General features: G+C 71.1%; 1 protein-coding gene across 4 annotated transcripts in view; it reads right to left on the bottom strand.

The window, feature by feature from the left end:
- RAP1GAP (RAP1 GTPase activating protein) overlaps nt 1-21,804 on the bottom strand; it is a 51,376-nt gene extending 29,572 nt beyond the window's left edge. Inside the window, exons 1-2 of one of the 4 annotated variants that reach the window (XM_090023363.1) lie at nt 21,740-21,804; nt 15,473-15,508 (exon numbers count right to left, since the gene is read on the bottom strand). Coding sequence is in view for 2 of the 4 variants with exons in the window: in XM_090023361.1 (XP_089879487.1) it covers nt 15,473-15,508; nt 18,312-18,355 (80 nt within the window). In the remaining 2 variants the exon portion in view is untranslated. Of the gene's footprint in view, nt 1-1,512; nt 1,548-15,472; nt 15,509-18,311; nt 18,420-21,739 lie in introns of those variants that run through there. The other 3 variants (XM_090023361.1, XM_090023362.1, XM_090023364.1) reach the window with 3 other exon arrangements.
- Between the last annotated feature and the right edge of the window lie 3,473 nt (nt 21,805-25,277).

Genomic DNA, 25,277 nt, shown 5'->3' with positions numbered 1-25,277 from the left:
TCGGGTGCCCTGCTGCGACTCCAGACCGCAGCTCTGCCACGCAGCCCTGTCTCCCCCGGGCAGCCCCCGGCAGCTGCAGTCAGGCCCCTCTCATGCAAACCCAGGGTGGGGGGTTCTCCTGGGGCACCGAGGGGCTGTACCCACAGGGCAAACGCTGTGTGCCGTCCTCCTCCCCCGTGACACCCCCCAGGACCCCCCTGCACCCAGCAGCCATGCACCACAAAACCTCTGTGCTCTGCCAGAGAAGGCTGTGCCGAAGCGACTGCCAGCATGCCCGAGGGGCTCCGTGCCAGCCCGCGCCCCCCGCACGCACACACGCGCGCCGCAGATGCGTGGGGGCGAGCAGCCCCGCGGAGCCGAGGCCGGAGGGGGCCGCAGGCGCCCCCAACCCCTGCGCCAGGCGGCATCGCTCGGGCCCAGCCCCGTGCTGAAGCTGCCCGGCACTGAAGCGAGCGTGGCGCTGAGGCAGGGCGCCCAGCACGCCAGTGGGAACATGCGAGCCCTGGCTGCCCTCGGCCCCAAGGCCCCAGGGCTGCGAGCCCAAGGCCGCGACGCAGCGCCCACGGGGGCGGGGGGGGCACAGGAGCCATTCGAGCCCCCGCGCTCGCTGGCGCGGCCGGACTGCGGTGTTACAGAGCCGCAGCAGAGGGGCAGTGCCCACCCCGAAACCAACCGCTCCTCGCCCCCGCAGCCTGGGGCAGGGCTCGTCGTGCAGCCCGGGTCCCGCTCGCCGAGCCCAGCGGGCACAAGGGCGCTGGACCGCACGGCACAGGCATTGCGGAGGTGGAGGGGCCGCGGGCTGAAGCCTCCCTGCCACCCTCATCTCCAGCTGACAGGAGCTCCTGCCCCAGCCTGGCAGGGCAACAGCTCTGTGCGGCCTCACCAGCAGCCCCAGGGCAGGCAAGGGGGAGAGGCCCCCACGGGGCCACGGCTCAGGCCGCAACACACCAGGTCACCCTGCCTCAGTCCTGTGCGGGGGGAGGTTTGCGGGCCTCTGCGGGGCACTGAACACTGACCACTAGGCCGGCTGGTGGCTAGGCACTGATCCAGGGCCCAGGGCTGTGGGTGAAGTCCAGGGCCAGGTTCCCGCGGCCCTGTCCCTCCGCGGCGGCTGGCATCTGGACAGCAGGATGGGGCCAGAGCGCTCCACGGACACACGGCCCGTGTCCCTGCCCCTCCCAGCTCAGGACCTGGGGGCAGGCACCCGCTGGACCCTGCTGTGACCCGGTCCATCCTGCTGCAAAGGATGCGGGAACAAGGAAAGACTCCCGGCAAGGCCCCGGCTGGGGGGGGGGGGGCGTCTCTGCCCCCAGGCTGCAGAGCAGGCTTGGCAGCCCCGCAGCCCCGGGGTGGGAGCAAGGGGTGCCCGGCTGCCAAGGGCATGGGGCAACAGGAGGGACAGGGGTCCCCGGCCCCCCTTCCAGATGCCCGTCGTGGCAGTTTCGGGTGCCCCAGGCAGGGAGGGGTACCCCGGCAGCCCCCCCGGCAGCGCCCCGCGCGGAGCTCACCTACCCGCGGCCGCCGCCGGCCCCAGCCCGGCGCTCCGGTCCCCGGCAGGGAGCTCCGCCCAGGCACGGGGGTGCTGGCAGCCGCTCCGCCTCCCTCCAGGGGCGGGGGGCCGGGAGAGGCTGCTCTTGGGCACGGCGAGCCGCCCGCTCCGGGGACAGCTCCTCCTGCTCCGCGCGCAGGACAGCCCTGCGGACCGGGGCTTGCTCAGACCCGGGAGCCCCCGGGGACCGCCGGGCTGCCAGCCGCCGTGCCCACAGCGAAGGGGGCGCAGGGCGAGGGGCTGGCCGTCCTGCAGGCACAGGGCTGCAAGCGGGGGGGCCTGTACCCCGTCCCCTTGTTACGGTCATCCCCGGGGCTGGTAAAGCCCCGGGCGACCGCTCCCCTCCCCTCCCCAGTGCCCTGCAAGGCCAAGACCCCCGCCACCCCGTGCTGGAGCCGGGCCCAGCTCCTGGGCGGGACACCTGCTTTCCCCAAACATCACTGGGGGTAAGACACAGGCCGGATCCTCCCTGCACTGCCCACGGGGCTCCAGGATGGACTCCTTTGTGCCGGGAAGGCCTGCGGGGGATTTTATTCTGCTGTTAAGCTGCACTTGCGATGAGAAGGCTCCGGCGATCTCCGCGCCCTGAAGCACCCCTGCTTTTCACTGGCAACGGCAGCCTTTGCTTCCCATCTCACGACGCCCCCGGCTGTGCCATTCGCCTGAGCCTCCTGGACTCGCGCCCAAGCCGGCAGCTTGTGCGGAAGAGCCGGCACCACGAGCGCGGAGGCAGCGACGGCTCCCACTGGGCCTGGACCCTGGAGCGGGGCAAGAAGCCACGCCACGCGGGACTGACATAGAGGGCCCGGCGCCCTATTAAACAGCAGCCATGTTCCGCCCCAGAACAGGCTGCATTTTGGGAGGGGGAGATGATTAGCTTGCACGCCATGTGCCTCAAACTGCATGAGCTGCTGAGGGCTTGGACTGAAGCCCTCTGCAATGCAAGACGGCAAGGCCCGACTCTTCTGCCCTCACCTGAGCGCTGCAAGGGACTCCTTTGGGGTTATGCAAGCCTGGGCCAGTTGTATTATGAATGTCCCACCCCACAGCACCGTTTCCCCTGAGGTCCGAGTGGTCTCTCTCTGCCCCGGCCCCCACCGCACTCCCAGCCACTACGACGGCTGCGCGAGGAGGCATCCCCTGGCTCCCTGCCCGGCACCCTTGGATGCGGACAGGCAGCTCCGAAGTGTCTCGTCCCCAGCCAGCTGGCCAGGGCCACCTTCCTCGCTAAGACCAGACCACTCGGAGCACAAGTGACGCTTGCCCAGCCGGGAGCCCACCTGCAATTAAGCAACCCGCGCTCGTTAGGCGTGGAGACGCCGCAGCACAGCCCGCGGTGCAGCTGCAGCCTCTGCTGCTGTGCAGGGGCCTCTGGGAGGAGCGACTGCAGCATGTTCCCAAGGCCTGAGCATCCCTCAGTGCCAGGCCCCGGCAGGACTGGCTTTTAATTTAAAGGAACCAATGGAAAAACCTTCAGGCTTCTCCGGGACAGGCCGAGGCAGGGGGCGGACCCCTGGGGACCACCGCCAGGCACCCTCAGCTCCAGCCCCTGGTGCCTGGAGGAGAGGCAAGGGCAGGGCAGGAGCCGGGGAATCGGGCGCCTGGCATGTCCTAGGGCTGCATTCGGGAAGCGTGGCCGGGGGAGGAGACCTGACTCCTGGCTCAGGGGGGCCTGGTGTGGGGGAGCAGCAGGGCCTCCATCAGGAGCATGCAAGCAGGCGGCAGCTCCTGCTGCTGGCGTGGGGAGGCTGCTCTGCTAGAAGCCCCTGCCCCCCACAGAGGGGCTCTGCACGGCTGCAGGGGGCTGCATCAGATGCCGCAAGAGCAGGACCTGACTGCCAGGCTGTGCCCCCAGGCTGGGGTGGAGCCCGCGACCCTCAGTCACTCAATGGATAGGAGCCGCCATCGCAGACCTCAACCTGAGGACGCAGGCCCAAGCGTTCGCTTCCCTGCCCTGCTACATGGCTATGTGCCTCAGTTCCGCCCTCTGTAAAATGGGCATAATCCGTCAGCTGGCTGGTCTGCAGAGACAGCGGCCTCCCCAAGGGTATCAGCACAGACCAGGTATTGGTTTCCCTGTAACCTAAGCGATAGGAGAGGCTTCCTCATCTGGGGTTTGTCCCCAGTTCGGGGGGCTCATTTCACCGCTGGTTTCTATAAACCCTGCTACAGGGGAAAACTTCTTCGCTCGAGGAGCGTCGGCCCAGGGCTGGCCTGGGTCCAGCTGCGTGGTACCCGGGCGGGCCGGGGGATCTAGCAGCGCAATCAAGGAAGGAGCTAAAGCCCTCTGGGCTGAGCGGTCCCTATGGCAACCGGAGGCAGCCACGACCAACCTCCGCTAATTGATTGACAATTATAATTGGATAAGCGCGTAATGATGGTGACAAATCACGCTGCGAACCGCAGCCATCTGCGCGGCTGGCAGGGCGGGGGACCCGTCCCGTCCCGTCCCGTCCCGTCCCGTCCCGCGGCGCCTTCCCGCAGAGCTCCCCGCGCCTGGAGGAAGGTCAGCGAGGACCCGGTCCCCGCGCAGGAGCCGGGGCAGCCACCCAGCTACCAGCCTTCGCAGCTCTGCAGCCCGGGACCCTGCGGGCCTCCGGCTGTCGTGGTGCGGGCGGGCACCCGTGCCCAGCCCCGGCCGGAGCCCGGCTGGCCATTTCTGATGTCGCTGCAGAGACCGGAGCAGTCCTCCGGCCGGCTGTGCCGCTCCGTGTGGCCTCCAAAACCACGATGGCGCACGAGGCGCGGTGGGCCTGGTCTCCCCGCACCCCTGCTCAGCGGTGCCAGGCCCCTGCCCTGGGCCCTCCTTCAGCTCTGGGGCCGTCTGCTCTGCAAATGCAAATATGCAGACAAGATGCTTGCTTGTTTCTGTAGCGACTCCTCCGTCAGTCGCTGCGCCCTCCTCCCAGCTGGCGCAAGGGGGCACGGCTCCCTGCCCGGCACCTCTGTTGTTTCCGTCGGGCCTGCAGGTTGCAGCAGCCATCGCCTCCATCGCCCTTTCCATCCATGGGCCTCCGAGCAATTGCGCCGCCCTGTTTTCAGGCGGGGAAACTGAGGCCCGGGATGCCGGCGCGGTCAGGCAAGCCAGATCTCACGCCGCCGTCCGGCAGCTGAAGACCAGGCGCTCCCCGCGTTGGCTGTTTCCTGGCCTCCTCTCCCCGCCAACCCTTCCGACTCGCGCTGCCCAGAAGGGCCCCCCCGCCGCAGCGTCTGCCGCCGGGCCTACCGGTGCACGCCAGAGAGCTTCACAGGCGCGGGGGCCAAATCCTTCCTGCCCCCGCCACGCCTGCCAGGCCACACCACACCACGAGCTTCCGCTGCGGGGCCGACGAGGAGCGGCCCCGCTGGCGCGGCCGCGGGAGAGCAGGCAGCTGTCAAAGCAGCCCCCGGCCCCCGAGGGATTTCCCGATAAGTCTCGCTGCCGGGATTACCGGCTTGCAGCTAAGCGTGCGGCAGCTCCCGGAAACAAAGCCGTCTGATGCAAGAGATGCACCTGATCTCCCCGCTCGCGGCGGCAGCCCGTCTGCAGCACAAAGCTGAGCGCCACAAAGCCTGCCCGGCCCAGGGCCGGAGCCCAGGCGCCGCGGCGCTCGGCGAGGGGCCGTCACGCGGCCGCTGGCCCCCGGGGCCTGCCCGGCCCTGGCCGGTGGGGTCCGGCCCTGCGCGCAAGCCCTGCGGCTCACGATGCAAAGCCGTGCCAGGCACGACAGCCTTGTTCTGCTCTGACGCTCGCTTACGGGGGGGCACGCCCAGGGGACAGCTGGGTGGGGGCTGTCTCGCAAGACTGGCTCTTCCCTCCTCTGCCTTATCCTGTGTTACCAGCTCTGGGGCAGGGGCTGCTTCCTGCCCCCGCTCCGTCCTGCACGATGCAGCCCCAGGCGCCACGGAGCAGCACGACCCCCACGCCTGCCTCTTCGTCCCTCCGACCTCTGCAATCCGTTAGGCACCGAAGAGGCCCCAGACACAGGCCCCTCTCTGCAATCGCCGCTGGGTCCCCATCCTGCAAACAGGTGACTGTGGAGCAAAGGGCCTCCCGCCTGCCTCACGACGGCTGCCTCGCTGCTGCGATCGTGCCTCCGCGACCTGCTAGCACCGGGTCCCGGAGGGGCCGGCACCCAGCCGGCATCCTCTCCGGGCACGTGGAAGTTGCCAGGCCCCGGGAAGGATGACCCAGGCCTCCCGGTTCCTGCATCTCCTGGGGTCTGCCCGGCGCCAGGGGACTGGGATCCAGCCCTGAGCACGGGTCCAAGGGCCACCATTCACAGCATCGCTCACATTTTCAAAGCTAGGGCAGTGACTTGGATCCCACTGACCATGAAGGAGTCTTCAGGTCTGAGTCACTTTGACAAAACACGTAGGATGAAATTTCCAAAGGGACTGAGGCACTAAAAAATTCATATAGGTGCTTCGTACGATTTCCAGGGCTGGGCACCTCCTCCCCTCGGCCCTAGGCGTCTGAACGGAGACGGGGAGCCGCGCTGTCCTTTCTGCAGCCGGTGTGCGCGGGCCCAAGCGAGCACATGCGCGTGTGCGCGGGCGTGCATACTGTGTGGGCGTGAGTCTGTCCCTCGCCGCGGCTCGTCCCAGTTCCCCGCGCCGGGCGCGCCGGCTGGCAGGCTCGCCCCACGCTCCCGCAGCAGGCGAGCGGAGCCGGAGCCGGAGCCGGATCCCTGGCTGATGCATAATGCAGCAAAACCTGCCTCGCTGTCTGTTCCCGGCTGCATCCCAGCGAGCACCTGTTGCGGGGCCCCGGTTCACACGCAGCTCAAACACTACGGTCCGGAGCCACGGGAAACCTGAAAGCTAGGGTGGTTTGCGCACCCCGTCTCGGCTCTGGCTAGTCACCCGGTGCTGAGCCTGGCTGTCCCTGCCGTCCCTCTCCAGCCGGCTGACTTTTCCTTTGCTGCTGCTGGCGCCGGCATGGGATGGACCCGGTCCCTGTCGGCTCTTTTACGCCCCTGCCCAGGCTGGCCCATTTCCCCCTCCGTGGTCCTCCCGGCCCAGGCGACACTATGCCTTGGGTAGGTGGCTCACATGCCTGTGCCCTGGACGTGGGGTAGGGGGCACCCACCTGGGACGTGGTGTCGACTGAGCCCCACGGTGGGAGAGGGTTGGAGGAGAAAGGTTCCCCCTGCTCCCCAGACCCGTGCCAGAGACAGTCGGGGCCCTTGCAGCAAGCCGCTCTTCCACCCTGTCCCGTGTCGCCTCTCGAAGCCGGGTCCTTGCTCCCTGACTCGAGGCAGGCAGTCGAGAGAGCCGGGGAAGCGGGCGCAGCCGCGCTCAGACGGGGAGCCTGCCGTGTGCAATCTCGCGCCAAGGCTAACTTTCTCCTGGAGCCCCGATCCCAATGAGCACGGGCATTTGACGCTGCAGCCCTCCCGACACTGTGGTACAGACACTCTCCTCTTTCTCTGCTTTCCTTCCTCTTGCTCCGGCTGTTTCCTTCCTCCCTGCCTTGCCCCCGATCCAACCCAGGGCATTTCTAAGGCTCTATTCATCGTGCTATCTCAGCATCTGCGGCTCCCTCCTCCGGGATAGCTCTGCCGGTGGGAACGAGGCCCGGACGTGACTTGGGCCCGCTAATGCCATCAGGACCCGGGGAAGACAAGCAGCCCTGCACGTGCAATGCCTACGAGAGCGTGTGTGGGGGTGTCTCTTTTCCCATCCACTTGAAGGGGTGCCTGTGGGCTCAGCCCAAACCTCTGCAGCCTTCCCCCCTTGCGCGCTGCTGGCTCCGCGTGCCCGGTGACGCATCACGGGATGCAGCGAGCCAACATCGGGAGGTGGCTGGGATGGGGGAGCCCTGGGAGGAGATTTCCAGAGAGCTGGGAGGTGCGCTTCCCCGCCCCCCGGGCTTCTCTCGCACGCGCAGGACACGAGTGGATATCAGTGAAGCACCCAGACGGCTCCTTCCCCCAGCCCATCATTCCCCGCTATGCTTGGCTGACCAAGCCCCTTGGGCAAACGGCTCCACGGGGAGGCCAGGCTTTCTGCAGCTCAACGCGGACAGAAAACTGCAAAAGCACCAACAGCTCCGCCTCCCTGGCCTGCCTCGCCCTCCCAAAGGGAACGGCGGTGCAAAATCTCTCTCCTCTCCCAGCAGTAGTGTGAGACCAAGCTAGGGAAGGCCAGCCGACCCACCACTTCCAAGGAACAACAGCATTGCCTCGCCCCACGTGCCGGCCCGGGGTCGAGCCGGGCTGGGCCCCTCCGGCAAGATGCCGTAGGAGGAGCGCCGCGGACAGTGCCGGCCCGGGGGAGCTTCTGTTGCAAGAGGGCGAAAGAGCCTGGTGCCTAAGTCCGTGTCCACATGGCCCCGAGTCCGTCCAGCACCTGGCACCACGAGGCTAGGCCCCTTCTCCTCCTCTGCTCTGCAGCCAGACAACCGCTGATGCCACGAACAGATGCGGGAGCCGCTGCGTCGAAGTCCCAGCTCCCTCGGCTCGGGGGCAGCCTCGACCCTGGGCAGCCCAGCCCAGCCCGGCCCGCCCGGCGGACGCGGCGAGGGGCTCTACCTGTCGTGCCGCCTCCTCTTCCGGGCGCGGCACAGCAGGCCGACGAGGATGGCCAGCGCGCGCAGCTTGCTCCGTCTGGAGGGCATGGCGGCCTCGCGGCGGGGGGCTCCGCGGACTCAGCCCCACCGGGCCCGTGAGCCGGGGCTCGTCCCAGGCCCGGCGCCCGCTCCCGGCCGCAGGGACCGAGGTGCCGCGGCCCGCTTCCGGAGGGCTCCGGCAATCCCAGCGGCCCCCTTGGGCCCAGGAGCCCCCCCCTTGCCGGGCAGCTGGGAGACCTGAGCCGGCTCGGCGCGCCTCGCTGCCTGTCGCCAGCTTCCCTCCGGAGCTGGACGGCTAATGCAAGCCGGCCCCCGGCCGCTTTGCACCGCGCCGTGCCTGAGCAAGCCCCCTCCAGTGCCGTGCAGCCGGGGCCACCCCCCTTGCTCCAGAGCTGCTTTATCTGGGCCGCGCGCGGGAGGATGGCGCACCGCTGGCCTGCATGGGACCGGCGAGGGGGAAACTTAGCAAGCGCTGAATGATGATCAGCCGTCAGACCCCTCCAGCCCCGCGGCCCAGCCACGTCCTACAGAGCCCCGCGCTTGCAGCCAGCGCCGCGGCCGGCGGGGAGACGTCCGCGGTCTCCCCGAGCGGACCGGCGCCGGAGCCCCGGCTCGCCGCAGTGCCCCGAGGCGCACGGAGGTGGCCCGGGGCAGGAGGAGCAGCCTGCCTGGCTGGAAGGGGAGCCGTCTGTCCGGATCGATCCCCGGGCGGGGGGGGGCAGCCCGCGCTCCCGCCCGGGGGATTTTCTGCCTTTCAAGGCCGGCTTTGGAACAAATCCCTGGCCCCGCGCCCGGCAGGCGGGAGGGGGAAGGGTGCAGCCCATTGATCCGATGCTTTTAATCGCAGCCGTTATCGACAGGCCGCAGCCGCGGGGCGCGGGGAGCGGACGGGCCGGAGGATTAGCCAGACAAAGGCAGCGCCCCCCGTCCCCGTGGCCCCGGCGGTCCTCCCGGGAGGGCCCAGGCCGGCAGGCAGCAGGGCCGGGCCTGCTCTGCGGAGCGGCTCTCCGCGGCGCGGGACGAGGCTGCGGCCCCGACGGCACCAGCTAGCGGCCCGCGAGCAGCCCCGACGCCACCTGCCCCGGGCAGCGCTTGCCTCCCGAGCTAACAGCCAGGCAGCGCCGGGTGCCTCTGAGCACGGGGTCAGGCTCGGCCCCACAGGCAGGCTCCAGTGGCCTCCCCAGGCCTCGCAGCCCAGCAGGGCTGGAAGGGAGCTGCGCGGCCCCATCCAGCCCAAGCCCTGCTTGAGGCGGGTCAGCGCTGGCCAACCAGCCCGGGCAAACCCGGCATCCAGGCTCTTCGTACAACTGCCGCCAGCCCTGAAGTGGCACCAGACGTCACACCCGCACTGCCACAGCTGCCGGCGCCTCGCCTGTGTGCAGGGGTGTTAATCGATGCTCGGGGCGTGCCAGGCAGAGCCCGTGCTCCTGGTACAGCGGAAGGCAAAACCCTCCATGCCGGTGCCAGTCTGACCGGGGGTGGGCATCCCATCTTGACCCTAAACACGGCATTGGTGTGAGCCTGAGCACAGGAGCAAGACCCTCTAGCAGCGTACCCACGCGCGCCGCGCTGCCCTCCAGCCAGCAGGAGCACTGGCACAGCCCAGGCCCGGCCCCAGCCCGGGCTGCAGCCTCCGGGGAGCCTTCAAACCCGCCAACGCATGGAGCAGAAAGGGGCTCGGGGGCGACCGGCACAGCCCGGAAGCTGTGGGAAGCCCCACAGCAGAGCACGGGCACCGCTGCGCCCAGATCACCCCGCGCCACGGCCCGTCCAGCCTCTCCTCGACCCTCCGGGGCTGGGGAGTCCCCCCTGCCCTGGCGCCCTCCCACAGCCTGCCTGCTCCGACACGGGAGACGGTTTCCCTGGTCTGCGACCTAACCCGACTTGGCTGCAACTTCCAGCCGCTGCTCTGCCCCCTCCGCTCCGCAGCAAGATCCTGCTCTGCTCTCCGCTCCCGCTCTCCCGTCATCCCCGACAGCCAAGCAAGTCCCCGCGCTGGTGTCACCTTGATGCCGGCTGCCGCCAGCCCTGCCGCGCCCCGCGCGCCCCGGGGCTTGCAGCCCGATGCTTTTCCCGCAGAAAAGGCGGGTGCGCGAGCCCGGCGCCCCGCAGGGCCGGGGCAGGGGCGGCGGGGGCGGGGGGCCGGGAGGGAGAGGGTCCCCCGCGGGTGCGCGAGCCCGGCACCCCGCAGGGCCGGGGCAGGGGCGGCGGGGGCGGGGGGGGCCGGGAGGGAGAGGGTCCCCCGCGGGTGCGCGAGCCCGGCTCCCCGCAGGGCCGGGGCAGGGGCGGCGGGGGCGGGGGGCCGGGAGGGAGAGGGTCCCCCGCGGGTGCGCGAGCCCGGCGCTCCCCGCAGGGCCGGGGCAGGGGCGGGGGCGGGGGGGCCGGGAGGGAGAGGGTCCCCCGCGGGTGCGCGAGCCCGGCGCCCCGCAGGGCCCGGACAGGGGCGGCGGCGGGCGGGGGCCGGGAGGGAGAGGGTCCCCCGCGGGTGCGCGAGCCCGGCTCCCCGCAGGGCCGGGGCAGGGGGCGGCGGGGGCGGGGGGCCGGGAGGGAGAGGGTCCCCCGCGGGTGCGCGAGCCCGGCTCCCCGCAGGGCCGGGGCAGGGGCGGCGGGGGCGGGGGGGCCGGGAGGGAGAGGGTCCCCCGCGGGTGCGCGAGCCCGGCGCCCCGCAGGGCCGGGGCAGGGGCGGGGGCGGGGGGGCCGGGAGGGAGAGGGTCCCCCCGCGGGTGCGCGAGCCCGGCTCCCCGCAGGGCCGGGGCAGGGGCGGCGGGGGCGGGGGGCCGGGAGGGAGAGGGTCCCCCGCGGGTGCGCGAGCCCGGCACCCCGCAGGGCCGGGACAGGGGCGGCGGGCGGGGGCGGGGGGCCGGGAGGGAGAGGGTCCCCCGCGGGTGCGCGAGCCCGGCACCCCGCAGGGCCGGGGCAGGGGCGGCGGGCGGGGGCGCGGGGGGCCGGGAGGGAGAGGGTCCCCCGCGGGTGCGCGAGCCCGGCTCCCCGCAGGGCCGGGGCAGGGGCGGCGGGGGGCGGGGGGCCGGGAGGGAGAGGGTCCCCCGCGGGTGCGCGAGCCCGGCACCCCGCAGGGCCGGGACAGGGGCGGCGGGCGGGGGCGGGGGGCCGGGAGGGAGAGGGTCCCCCGCGGGTGCGCGAGCCCGGCACCCCGCAGGGCCGGGGCAGGGGCGGCGGGCGGGGGCGGGGGGCCGGGAGGGAGAGGGTCCCCCGCGGGTGCGCGAGCCCGGCGCTCCCCGCAGGGCCGGGGCAGGGGCGGCGGGGGCGGGGGCCGGGAGGGAGAGGGTCCCCCGCGGGCGCTCGGCGCGCACGCGCTCTGCATCGCTCCCTCCCCCTCCCGGCCCAGCCCGAGACGGCCAAGCCTCGGCGCGCTTCCCCAGCCAGCTCCCTCCTTCGGAGGCCCGAAGGGAAGGAGGTCACGTCCCGGGGGGCCGGGGGTCCTCCGCAAACCGCCTGCGTGGAAGCAGGTCCGCCCGTGAACGCCGCTCAGGGGCAGGGCGTGGGAGCGGGCTGCCCTCGCTGCACGGCTGCGGCGTGCCCAGGCCCACGCGACAACGCGGGCGGTGCAAGGGTGGAGCGGGACGCGGAGTCCCCGCCACGTGCCGCCAGGAAGGCGGGGACGCAGCCGGCACCGTGGATGGCGGAGGAGCTGCCGCGGCAGGCGGGGCCGGCGGGGCGCCCGTGTTTCACGCGCGTGCCGTGGCCCCCGCCCTGGCGGCGCCTCACTCCCGGGAGACAGCGGGCGCGGCCGGCAGCCGAGTGCGGGCGGAGCCTCTGCCCAGGACAGCTCCCGCCCCGAGCGCCTGCTTGAGGTCTGGCTGTCCCCGGCTGGGCACGTGGGCTGTCTGAGCCCCCAGAACAAGCCTGACCTTCAAGTCCCAGCATTGAACCCCCCCCCACCTTAAAGCAAAGACAAAGACAGCAAAAAGGCTCTTCGGCGGGCTGCTCAAAGCAGGGCAAAGCAGCAAACGGAGCCTGTTTCTCTGCCTCTTTCTGTCTCAGCCCAGCCCTGAATGGCAGCTCTGCAGTCTGGAGAGCTCCCAGCCATCAGGCCTCGAGGTCACGACTGCGCGGGGGCGGCACACGTGGTTCCCAGATACACAGCGGCGGATCTGACAGCAGTCGCAGGTGCGTCTGCTGTGACCCCAGGAAGCCACGTCCCCCCGGCTGCAGGGAGAGCACTGCGGGCATGGCGGGCCCGTGGCGGAGCAGGGGGCCGGCTCGTTCCCTGGCCCCGAGGCACGAGGGGCTGGCGTGGAGGGGCATCGATGCCAGAGGCGAAGGGAGCAGCACCTGGGCAGGCCGCAGACGGGCTGGAGCAGGATCCATTTGCTCCGAGGCCCCTTCCGGCTGCCGAGGCTGCCAGGATCGATGCGCGAGGCAGCCGCACGCCGGGGAAGCCGAGGCCGCGTCCAGCCTTCAGGAAAGATCGATGGTCGGAGGAAGGAGGGGCAGCCTTGGCATTCAAGCTGCTTCCAGCCAGGGGCTGGCCGGGGCCTGCTCTCTGCTTTGTCCTGTTTCTGCCCTTCTGCCCCGAACGAGATATTTCCTCCTCCTGCAGTCGGTCTGCTCAGGCACCAAGTAGGAAACCTCACGGTCCAAGCAGCCCCAGTAGCCACGGCCTCCTCTGCCGCTGCCAAGTGCAGCTGCCTCTGGTGTGGAACAGCCAGAGAGAAGAGGCGAGTCCCTGCACCTGCAGCACACGCGCGAGGAAGCAGGAAGGGGAGAGGAAAGGGTCCGGGTTGGACTTTAGCCAGGAGATGAGCACACAAATGCCACCTGTGAAGACTTAGCCACCGTGACCGGAGAAGGACGCATGCGGCCAATGCTCCGCGTAGGATCCTTATCCGCAATGCCCGAGGAATGCACATCACCCACAATGCCCAGGTAACGCACACATCACCCCGTCGCTCACACTGCCCGAGAGGCCGTGCATGCCTTCCTCCCACGTCTCCGTGGGAGAGCGTGACCCTCGCTGCTGAGGGACTGCGTGCCACTGCCCGGTGCCCACAGGACTCCCGTGACCCAGGCTGCCCCGGGAGCGCTCCCTGCCCGCGGGCCTGGGCTCGGCTCCAAGCAGCCCCCCCTCGGGGGAACGCAGCTGCCCGTGGGACCCCGTGCCGGCACCGGAGCCTCGCGGCGCTGGGAGGGGGCACATCAGCCCTGCTGGGCACCTGGCTGAAGCAGTGACCTTCCCCACGGGCCACATCTTGACCCAAACCAGCCCTGCCACAGACTCCCTGCGTGTCCATGGGCATGCCACTTAGCCTTTCGGGGTGCAGGGAGGACAAATGCACTAAGACACTCAGCGCGTGCGCCACAGCCCAGGACCCTGCACATGCCAAGCTAAGACCAGCTTAGGTCAAGACTGCTCTGCAGGGTTTTCCATGCTGATGTGGCTACCACGGAGCAAGGGGAAGCCCAGCCTGTGGCTCAGAAACCCCCTCAGCAGCCTCCTCCGAGCGGGCACAGAGGCAGGCTCCTGCCTTGGCTCCGGGCAGTGCTCAGGGCACGCTGCAAAGACCATCTGTTGCCTGCAGGAAGGAGGAGCTGAGGGGGCTCTGCGGGAGCATGGTGGGGGCAGGGCATCTCCTGCTGCTTGGAATTAGTGGCTGGTGAGTTATTTAACGAGATGCCGGGGGTGGAAGGGCTGTTGCACGCAGGGGACTATTCCCCGGAGGACTGGCATTTGCAGGGCCCACCAGGGAGCCTGCATCTCTAAATGCACGCTTTTGTCGCTGCTGTGCGTGTCCCCAGCACGTCAGGAGCATGCCCTGCACCCCCCACCTCCCTTCCAGGCAGAGCCACCCAGAACCGGAGCAGCGAAGCGCCTGCCGCTCTCGAGCTGGAGGCAGGGAGGCTGAGACTGGCAGCGAAGGGCATCCTTCGGCCTTCGAGCAGGAGGGCTGGGTGCGGGGTGCCTGTGGCAGCAGCCTCAGCTTTGCCCGTGACCCCCAGCCCAGGTGCTTCAGCTGCTGCGGTGATACCCAGGGCAGGCTGGCCCAGGGCTCCGGGGCTGTGCTGCCTTTTTGCGCCGCTCCAAACAGGGAGCATCAATGCGGGATCATCCCCGTAGCTGGCGGCCCAGCGCCTTCCCCGCTGCCGGAGGAACTCCCCTGGGCCCGCAGGGTGGAAGCTGCCAGGCTGCATGGCACGCGGAGGTCCCCGGGCAGAGGTGGGCGCTGGGCCCCCGGGATGCAGCGCAGAAATGCCATGCGTAGGCCAGCTCCGGGCCCGTGGGGTGCGACGCCTCGGGGCGGCCCCCCCATGCTCTCCCTCCGCGGAGCGGGGAGCGTCTCCCCCCAAAGCACAATGCCCCTTTCAGCTCGGCAGGGAGGGCGAGCATCCAAGCATCTGCATCGGCCGGGCTGCGGGCCAGCGAGGCGCCTGAGTGGGCCCATTGTCCGCTCCAGGGCCCCGTTGTTTCTGCCCCAGCTGCAGGGCCCGATCCGGGCTCCGGGGGGGACCGTGCCCCTGGGCTTCCCTTGCAGGCTGCCGCCCCGACGCAGCGCCAGGAATCGCCTCCCCTCGACGTCCGCCCCGCAGCGCCGTCGGCCTCTGCCCGGCGGGGCGAACCGGGCCTGGCTCTTCCAGTCTGCCCTCCTTCCCCTGCCCCGGTCCGGCGGGCAGGCGCCTCTCCATCCCAGCACCGCTGCCGTGCACGGGCTCGCTCCTGCCCCTCTTGGAAATGCCACCGCTGCCCCGTGAGCGTCCCTGCGCTCCCCAGGGTCAGCACCACGCTGCTCTCCCGGCGTCACCCGAGCCTGGCCGCGGCTCCGCTGGCGGCACGGCCGCAGCCCACCTCGCCGCAGGCGGCAGGGACGAGGCAGCCGGCTCCCCTGCCACCGCCGCATCACCAGCGTCACGAACGGCCTCAAGGGCTTTGCTGAAGCCCCGGGAGCCCAGACCCGCTGCACCGCCTTTGTCTGGGAGGTCACCTGTTATCGGAAGTCGCTGCCAGGCCCGCCTGGCGCCATCTCTTTCACAGACAACCCGCCGTGCGCTTCATTCAGCCCCTGTTCCCTTCACCTCCGGGTCTTTAATTATCCGTCCCGCGAGCCTGCCACCGGATTTAGCATCTGCTCTTGCCCAGAGCCCTTCCCTGCACCGCGGAGGCCGCGCCGGCTGCTGCCCGGAGCCTGCCCGGATGCGGCCGCTTTGCTCCAGGCACTCGCGCCCAGCCCCACGCCTCGCCCGCCGAGGTGGATGGAGGTCGGCGTCCCCCCGCCCTGAGGGTTTTGTTTCTGCCTCTGAGGCCGTTTCCTCCCCCTCGCTGGCATTAGTCACCCCCAAGGTCACCGCCGGGACCAGCAGGTCCCATCCCTGCCCGCCCGCCCCGGACACCCCCGGAAACACGGCGCTGTACTCACCGGAGGTTCCTGGGGTAGATGAACGACTTGTCCACCCTGAAAAACAAGAGTGAGGGGTCAGAGGGGCAAGCCCTGGCCCTGACCCAGAAGTCAGGTCATAGGAAAGCAGGGCTGGAAGGAGCCACAGGGGTCACATCCCCTCCAGCCCCCACTTGTCCAAACCACCCCATGCAAATCCTCATCTAACATGTTCCTAAACCCCTGCAAGCAACCCCGTCACGCAGCCACGGGGCCCAGCGCCCCCACCCCGCTGGGGCCCCGTGGCGCCCACCATCCAGTTGCTGCCCAGGGGGGTTAAGATCAAATCCAGACTAGCCAGCACCCCCAAGGCTGACGCAGAGGGGAGCGCGGAGAGGGCCGGGGGAAGCCGGGCCTGTAAGCCTGGCTGGAGGAGTCGTGGGGCAACCGAGAAGCAGATCCCGGGGCAGGCTCCCCGTCCAGGTGGCACGAGGAGAGGCTGTAGGCAGGGTCAGGGGCGTCGTGGTGGCACCCCAGCATCAGGGCGACCCTCCCCAGGGCCCTGGCATGATTGAGACAGCAGCTCGGACCACGGAGCCACGTGGATCCTCTCCCGTGGAGCAGGGGAGGGAAGCCGAGTCCCCCGGGCTGCGTGCTCTGGATGGGAGCCTGGTCCAGCACCAAGGGGCCCCGCTCGCGGAGACGGGCGCTCCCCCTGTCCGGCAGCAGCAGCAGGGCAATCTGTGCCAAAGGGCAGCAAAGCAGCCCAGACCCGCGGCCTCGGCCCCGGAACCAGTCCGACCGGCCGCGCCGCGCCGCGCCCCCGGCTGTTTGGGGTTAAACACGCTGCGTTTGCAAGCACCGGGCCCGGCTGCTTCCCCCAGCACCAACCCCCGCACGCAACAGGGCTGAGACCAGGGCTCTCCGCCCCTCGGGCCATGCTGGCTCTGCCTGGGAGGACAGAAGGGTGCCAGAGCCGGACAGACCCCAGCAGGTCGGAGAGCTTTTTACCCCGTTCCCACGGCTGGGTGTACCATGTGCATCGTGTTGCCCCCTCGGCACCCCCGGGAGAGCCTGAGGCACCCCGGGGGCTGAATCGCGGCGCAAGGCTCTGGAGCCGGCCGCAGCCGCCCCTCGATGGAGCCGAGGGCCCGAGCCCAGCCCCGCTGCCCCGACATCAGGGCACCGGGGCAGGCCACGGCCGGGCTGGCCCAGGCTCCAGCAGGGCAGTGCCGCTCGGTCCCAGTACGGGGCCCGGCTCTGGGCACCCGCTCCCTGGTGTCCCCTGCCCCCGCCCAGGCTGGTCCGTCCCCTGCCCGTTGCTAGCAGCGCAGCAGCCAGGGCTAGGGATGCACCGGCGAGGGGGCTTAAACCCTTGGTTTCCGCCTATGCACCTCCACCTGCCCCGGCCGTGCGTTTTGCAAGCCGTGTATTGGCAGCTGGGGCTCGATGCAGCCACGTCACCTCCCGACACGCGTGGACAGCACCAGGGCACCTCTTCGCTGCAGGGACGAGCGGGGCGGGAAGGCGATGAGCCTCTCCCGGCCCATTACGCACCCGCGAGGCCTGCCGGGGGCGAGGGGGTTTAGGGGGGCGACCACGTCTTTGTCACGAAAGCCCGAGGGGCCGGAGCCAGCACAGGGGCCGGGGGCTCGTCCCACCCGGAGCGGCTGGCAGGGCTCGGGGGCACGGACGGAGGAGCCGGGGCCCAACACGGCTGCCGAGGCAGCTGCCCCCTCCCGGAGCCCCTCTGCCCGAAGCTGCAGGCACTGGCGCCGCGGGTGCGCGCCGCTCCCAGCCCGCCTGCCCCGCGTCCCCGAGGCCCGGGCACGCCGTGCGGAGAGCGTTTCCAGGCAACAAATGCGCCGGGGCCACGGCGCCAGCGGGCAGGACGCGCAGAGGAGTAAACACAGGCCTGCAAGACAACGGGGACCGCTCGCCCCTGCCCCGCTGCAGTCCTGGCATTGGGGCAGCTCGGGCCCGAGCCCCCGGGGGCCGGGGGCTGGTCTGCCACCTGCGGCCCCCTCCCCCGGGGCTTCTCAGTGGTGCTAGACGGCCGTGGCCTGGGCAGCATCCAGCCCCTGGCCCCAGCGTGAGGCCACCTGGCCCCGGCCCGGCCCGGGCAGGACAGCACCGGAGGCCCCGGATGACATGGAGGGGCGCAGAGCTGCTCAGCACCGGGGCACGGCCCAGCCCCGGGGTCAGCAGCACGGGTTTTCACCCCGCCCAGCTGCCACAGCGGCCACGCCGCTTTCTCCTTGTTGCCCTGTGCTCTCTGCTGCTGCATTGCCTGCCCCCTCCCTGGTCTGCCGTGTGCCACTGGTGACATGCGTGCCGCAGGGTGCCCACGCTCCCTGCTGGGCTAGACGCTCACACCGGCCTGCTGCAGCCCCACAGGCCAGGACCAGCCGCGGGCACCTTAGCACCGATGTGGATCTCCCCAGGTGTGACGCCGCCCGCGCCCGCAGGAGGAAAACAAGCTCCATCAGTGCGGAGGGGGAAATTGAGGCACGACGCGGGGAAGATGGCTTGTCCACAGCCAGCGGCAGGGCAAGTGGGACCGAGGAGCCCAGGCGTCCGGTCTTAGGTGCTTGGTGCCAGGCAGCTCCCCCGGGTCCCAGCCGTGAGAGGCGGGCTGTGCCGCCCCCGGCCTGTGCCCCGCGTGAGCGCGCGCCACGGCAGGGGCACCCCGTGCCCACCCGTGCACCGATGCCTCCGGGGCAGAGCGGGCCCCGCAAGGGCCAGCCCGCGCTCGCAGAGCTGGGCTGGGACAGTGGGAAGTGGGCTGGGCCTGGGGGAGGCCGGGACGGGAGAGCAGGGGCTGGGCCCAGGGGCGCGGGCCGAGCTGCACGACGCAGAGCCCCCATGCCGCGGCACATACCCTCCGTAGGCCCCGAAGGTGAAGCTCCGCTTCCTGGCGCTCATGCCGGCGGCCCGCTCCAGTCGCCAGCTCCTGCAGCTGCAGAGTCCAGAGTGGCAGTGACTGCCCGGCCTCGCCTCGCCCAAACCCCTCCCCGCCGCCTCGGCAGCTTCCTTCCAGCCCCACCGGCTCCGGGCAGCGCAGGCAGGCAGGGCCGGGGCTCTCCGCGCCCGCCAGCCCGCGATTCTCCACCCCCGGCGGCTCTGGAGCAGCTGGCACCGGCTCTCCAAGGGACCCATTAGCTCTGCCTTGGCAGGAGGCCCAAGGGAGGCCCTTAGCAGAGGCTGGGCCAGAACTGGCAGGCACCGGGCACCCAGCTTGCGTGCCCACCGGGGCCCCGCCAGCAGCAGGGATGCCCTTTGCTATGAGGGCACTGCTGCGGGGGAGCTCGCAGCAGCCCCCGTGCCCCGGCACGGGCTGGTGGGAGGCCCCGGCGTGGCCGAGCGAGTGGCGGCGGTGATCCCCGGCCAACAAGCGGCTGGATTGTTCCCGGGCCGAGTGGCTGGGGGGGTGGCGGCACGGGGGAGGCAGGAGAATGGCAGGCCTTGTTCGGGGCCGGCGCGAGCCCCCGTGGCCCGGCTCCTCGCTGACCGCGGCTTTCCGGGCCGGCGGGAGGGGGAGGGTGCCAGCCGCGCCCCCGGGGACCATGCGGTGCCCCTGGCTGCCCCGGCCCCAGGAGATGGGGATCCCCTCCCTGCAGGGCCCGGGCGTGCGGGACCCCCGGCCCTGCCCCTGGCTCCCTGCCCAGCCGTAGGTGCGGGGCACGGCTCTGCCCTGCCCCAGGGGAGGGGCACGGCGCCAGGGGCTCAGCCGTGGGCACCGCGCCACCAGCCTGCGCGCCACCAGCGCTCTCCGTTTCCGCCGTGGCATCTCCCCGGGGCAGGAGGCGGCCCGCACGGCCACGGCCCCAGGCGGCACAACCCCAAACGCAGAACAGGCCCCTATCCCCAGCCCCACAGACCGGGGGCTGGGGCACGTCAGCGCGGCCGGAGCCAGGGCTGGGGCAAGGGGCCGGGAAGCTTGAATGGGAGCGGGCAGCTGTGCAACAGCTGGTGCCACATCTGGGTGTGGGAGCAGGCTCTCAGGGCTGGCGGCAGGGAGGAGGCTGCCGGCACGCGGGCACCCGGCCCCGCCACCTTCGCGTGCCACGTGCACACCAGCTAGCACGCGCACTGCGCAGGCCGGCCCCCTGCACGCCCCCACGCCCGCCGGAACGGCCCGCGCGACCGACGCGTCGGCACGCATGCCCGTGTGCTCACACACGCGTGCACGCAGAGGCAGGACTGGCCCCGCCGCCGTGCCCCGGCCCCAGGCAGGGCTGCAGCCACGGGTACGGCCGCGCCGGCTCCTACCCATTAGGCCGCACTGCCGGGCCGGTCACGGCGCGCCCCCTGCTGGGGCGTGCCAGGCCCTGCCAGCCAGCACCGTGGACAGCAGCCCCCCCCCCCCCGCCGCTCCAGGCCCCGCCGGCTCCCGCGCTCTCGCCAGTCAGACGCGGGGCCCAGCGCCGCCAGCTCCCCGTGGGCCCGGCTCGCAGCCGGGGGGGGGGGCGTGGGAGGCAAGGCCAGCGCCGGGGCTGGCAGGTCGGGATGGGGCGGATGCCGCGCCGCCCGGGCAGGTGCAGGGCCCTGGGGCAGCCCGCGAGCGCCCTTTTCTGGGGGCAGCAGGCTGGAGGCGGGGAAATGCAACCCCCGGGCTTCGCACGGAAAGCTGCCCCCTCCTTCTGCCCCAACCACCTTGGCTGCCCCCTGTGCGCAGGCCTCTCCAGCACCTGGCCCGCAGCCTCCGACGACGCTCCTGCCACCTACCCCTTCCCCTGCCGCGCATGAATCACGGGGGATAATTGCAGCTCCCCGGCGGAACAATGCGCCTATATATAATCCGCGCACACGCACACCCCCTCCCCGCCCACGGCCGGCACGCGGGACGCCGGCACCCGCTGCAGCAGCAGATGTTTGCGGGGGTCGGGAACGCGCCTGGGCCTGGGCCGGCCCGGCTCTCGCCTGCAGCCAGCGGGGCTGGAAATGCGCCGGACACGCAGCTCCGGGACGGCAGTCTCGCCTGCCTCGGGGCTGGGGCTCTGGTCCAGGAGACCGTGGGTCCCGAAGGGCTGGGCGGTCCCCCGCCTGTCCCTGGGGACGGGCCAACCCCCGAGCCCCGCCGGGGCAGGCGGGAGCTGGGGGGAGCCGGGCCAGAGCAGGGGCGCAGCACCGCTACGGCTGCTCCCGCTTACACCCGGCTCAGGATCTGGCTTCCAGGGGCCGCCCTGGGAGAGGGGGCTCAGCCCGCGAGCCCTGCTCTCCCTGCTGGCCCCCCGGCAGCGCCGGGCCCCGGGTGCGGCACCGCATGAGTGTGTGCACTTGTGGCAGTGAGCGCGCGTGCAGTACAGACTGCGGGCGCGCCAGAGAACACACGTACGTGTGGCAGAGACGCTGCGTGCAGCAGATAGCGTGTGCGTGTGCACGTGCGAGCGCACGCCGGGGGCCTGCAGTGGAAAGGGCCCGGCCCGCGGCCCCGGGGCGCTCGCCTGGGCCAGGCACGCAGCAGAGCCCCCCGAGCCGCCGCGCGCCCTGCCCGGCAGCCCCGGGACAGCCGCCGGGCATCTGGGGCCAGGAGAGGGACCGGCTGCGACCTCCTGGCGGCACCTGCCAAAGGGGGAGGGGGGGGGGCTGGCACATGCAGGGCCCGGACCAGGCAGGGCCGTCAGATCGGCTCGCAGGCCGGAGCGCAGCCGGAGGCGGGCAGCAAGGGCGTGCAACGCAGGGGCTCACAGCACAGCGCGGGTCTGGGGGGCAAGGGCTGCGGGGGGGGCCTGCGTGCCCTAGCCTAGGCTGTGCCGTCCCCCAAACCGCAGCCCACGGCGCTCGCCGCCCCTCCGCCGCAGCCCTCCCCGCGCGCGGCTCCGGCGCCGCACCTTCTCGCGCCGCAGTCAGCCCGTTGCCGGTGCCCGGCGGCGTCGCCCTTTCCAGCCGGGGCCTTCGCCGCTGCGGCCGGAGGCGGCGCCGGGGCCCTGCCCCGCACAGCCGGTGCCCGAGGCGGACGACGGCCCTCGGGCTGCTGCCCACGGCCTGGGCACGGCGGGCAGCCGAAGCCCCGCGCGGCCCGCGCCGGCGCTGCGCGTGCCAGGGGGCTGGCGGAGGCGGCGCGAGCAGGCGCGGCGCCGGGCACCCGCGGGGCACGGAGGGCAGCTGCTTCGCCGCGCCCGCACCGCCGCCCGCAGCGCCGGGGCGCGGGAGGGAGCCCGGGCTTTCGGGGAGCAGCGCCTCGCCCCGCCGACAGCCCCCGCCGCGCAGGGCAGGGCAGGGCAGGCGGCGCGGAGCGGCCTCGCCGGCCAGGGGCCCGGCCCGGCACCCCGCGGCCTGGGGCCGGGGCCCGGCGCGAGCACTTACCGGGGCCGCTCCGCCGAGCCGCGCCGCCGCCGCCGCCGCCGCCGGCAGCGTCACGCCGGCCCGCCCCGCCCCGCCGCTGCCATTGGTGCGCCGCGCCGCGCCGCCCCGCCCCCCGCCGGGCCCCGGGCGCGGGCTGCCGGCGGCGCCCGGCAGGCGATGGGGGAGCGGCCCGGGGCAGGGGCCGCCGCCGCGGGGCAGGGGGGCTCCAGGCCCAGCGCTCGGGCGGGAGCCCGCCAGGGCCCGCGGGCTCCCGGCCGGCCCCCCCAGGCCCGGGGCGAGGCGCGGCTCCGGCGCAAGCTCCGGGCGGCGCGCGCCTCGGGCCTCGGTGCCGCCAGCCCCGGGGGCGCCGGTGGGGCAGGACCGGAAAACGGAGGCAACTGAGCGAAGCCGGCGGCGCGGAGAAACGCGGGCATATTCATGGCGCGCCCCGAGCCAGGGCTGCCTCTGGGTGCGGAAACCAGGGCCCGCGCTGGGCACCCTGCTGCCCGGGCTAGGCCCTTGGCACAGCCGCTGCCTTCCCTGCAGGGCAGACCAGGCCTGCCCCTCGCCCCCGGGCTCAGCACAGCTTCGAGGACACCCCCGTCTCGCGGAGCACCGGCTTCCCTCCGCTGGTGCCCACCCGCGCCGGCCGCTCCTGCCCCTGCCCTCGCCCGCTTCTGGCAGCCGCTCCGGGGCACCGGGTTTGGCTGGACAGGAATCGGCTGGGTGGGTTTTTTCCTTCTTTCCTGGGTTGTTTTTTTCTCCTGAGCGAGGTGTCTCTTTTCAGCTCAGGATCTTGTAAAATGGTGTCCTAAAAAGGCCGGAGCCTGGAGTCAAACGGGCACGGACGAGTTCCCTCCCAGGGTACCACCGAGGCACGTGGGCGTTAGCTTCTCCACCCTGTGACACGGGGACGTTGGTACAGGCAGCAACACGGAGCCCATCCCAAAGGCAGGCCGTGGTCCAGGGATGGTGCCCTCCCCAGAGCTGCCTTCTCGGGCCTGCCGCGGGCTCCAGGGCCCCCAGGCCTCTGGCAGCAAATGCAGACAGTGCGGGGGGCTGTGCAGAGCATGCAGGGAGCAGCTGGCTCTGGGGGCACAAAGCCCCTCACCTCTGCCCAGCTGCAAGTTGGCACAGGGCCGATGTGGGCTTTCTCCATGTGGCACCCAGGGACCAGCTTCCCTGCCCCTCTCCCACCCACGCTCCCTGCAGGAGGGCAGGGCCCAGGCCCCGGCTGGGGCCCGAGGGGCAAGGCCTAAAGCACCAGGCCAGACCTGGCCTGGGCTACGAGGCTCTGGAAGGGTTAAGGGGACCTGCATGCCCCCCCCACGACAAGGCTCCCTGCGTCCAGCCCCCGAGGCGCCGCACGCGCGTGCTGCACCCGCCTGTCACATCGCATGGAGGAGCCGCGATGCCAGGGCCAGCGGTGGCGGACGTGGCTGCCTGTGCGGCCGTGGGAGCCGAGCCGAGCTGTCAGGGCAGCTGACGCGTGACAGGCAGCGGCGAGCGCTGGAGAGGCCAGGAGCCACCGCGGCAGCCCCCCCGCCCCCCACACCTGCCCTGCACTGCATGGGTCAGTGCCTCGGGGTCAAGCTGGCGCAGCCGGTGCCTCCCGCGGTGCAAGGGGCAGGCATCGGCTGGGGACGAGCTGCTGCCAGCAATACCAAGCAGGGTGGCGGGGGAGGACGTCAGGCACGGGGCAGAGGGAGTGAGCAGACAGGCCCCACACGGCAATGCTTCCCGGACCCCTGCGATGGGTCCCAGCACAAAAGGAGCTGGAGGATGAAGGATGCTGTCTGCAAACACGGGTCCATGCCCAGTGCAAAGGCAGGGTTTCCTCCCAGCCCCTCCATCCATCAGCCGTTTAGGAAACGGTGGCCGGCGGGCACAGGTGAGGGGCTTTGTGGGGGAGCTCGGGGGATGGGGGGGGCTCTGAGCTGCAGGGGTGGGGAGGGGGTCCAAAGGCAGAGCCCAGACCGCAGAGGCTGCTCAGGAAAGGCCTGGTTGGGCAAGAAGCCTGGCTTCCCTTGCGGCCCCCCCAGGCCCTGGAGGCTGGCACGGAAGCTCAAGCTGGGCGACCTGGGTGCTAGCCTGGTTTCAGACCCCAGCCACGGCCTGAATACACCAGAAGACTGGCTCGCCCCGACCAGTCAGTCTCCCAAGGCTTCCGCCCGGAGACAAGGACGGCATGCAACGCACTCAATCACCTTAATGCAGCAACACGGCTGCGGGTTCCTCTCGAGAGAAAAACATCAGTTTGTCACCATCTGTTTCTGGGCATTGACCCAACTTTGGGCGGGAGACTGGAGAGAAGCCGCTGGGAAAGGGGAGGAGGAAATACCTCGCTGCCTTGCGCCGCGGGTCTCCTCCATCGCGGTGGGTGGGGAGCAGGGAGCCACGCAGGAAGCCTGTGGAGGGAAGGGAGACAAGTTGTAATTATTGTGCTGCAAGGTGTTGGACAAGCGCAGTGCTACAACCTCGCCGGGAACCACTGGAGGACCTTCCCTTGAACAGCAAGGCTCTGTTTTTGGGGGCAGATTGGCGAACCCCACCGGCAGGAGGTAATGCCTGGCAGCCAGTCTAGTCTGTTGTTAATTCTCACCTTGGATGTGGTCTGATCCCTTGAGCTGCCCCTTGTGCTACTCAAGGGGGGGGGGGTGTCAGACAGCTGCATGGGAGGGCAAGGAGCCCCTTCCTCTGGCAGAGCGAGGGGTCCTGAAGCCGACTCCCAGCATGTGACGGTAGGAGAGAGGGTTGCACTGCAGTGAGGGACCTGCCCAGACACTCAGCCGGGACCCAGAGGGACACCGAGCTGGGGGCAGGGCAAGGCAAGAGCCTCCGGGGATAGGAAAAGTCCCAGGCAATGCTCCTTAGAGGAGAGGTGAAGGGGCAAGGAGCACTTCCTACACAGCTCATCAGTACTAACTGCAACCCCTTTGCAGCAAGAGCGCTGCTGGGGTTTTGCAAGGAGGAATCTCCCATGCTTTCCCCCAGGCCTAAGCCCATCGCGGGGGGACAGGGGATGCTTTCAGGAGACTTCTCCTGGGCCTGTTGCAGGACTTGCTCCCGGAGCTGGTTGGTAATGGTCTCCTTTCAACTCCCTTCCCTCCCACCCACAGCTTCCCAAGCTCAGTCCGGCATTCCTGCACCAGCTAAGCGACCCGACGTGCTGCATCACGAGCCGTGGGCCCTGGCAACGGGAAGATCAGCAATGCACAACACGCTCCCCGCAGAGCCGTAAACGGTGTTTCTCAGGGCGAACGCCACTTTGAGCTAGCGGGGTGTTTGAAGGGCAGTTCGGCCCAGCCTGGGCAAGGTCAGAGGAGTTGCGGCCTATCAAGGTAGCTGATACAGCTGCACGGCTGAAGAGCCATCCAGGCCAGTGCAGGAAGTAGCAGGGAAAGAATACAAGACGGCTGCTGCCCAAAACTGCACTGAAATGAAGCATTAAAAACAAGGTTGCTGGGAGAAACCAGATCGCCAACCTGTTTCGCTGTCCAAATGTGTAGGTGGCCTGAGCCAAAGGGTGGGTTTGGTCAGGGAGCATGAGGAATGGCAC

The sequence above is a fragment of the Crocodylus siamensis genome, chromosome 12 (assembly GCF_052110815.1).
Source record: "Crocodylus siamensis isolate JL-2025a chromosome 12, ASM5211081v1, whole genome shotgun sequence".
NCBI classification, from domain to species: domain Eukaryota; kingdom Metazoa; phylum Chordata; order Crocodylia; family Crocodylidae; genus Crocodylus; species Crocodylus siamensis.
This window is presented reverse-complemented; position numbering and strand designations above follow the sequence as displayed.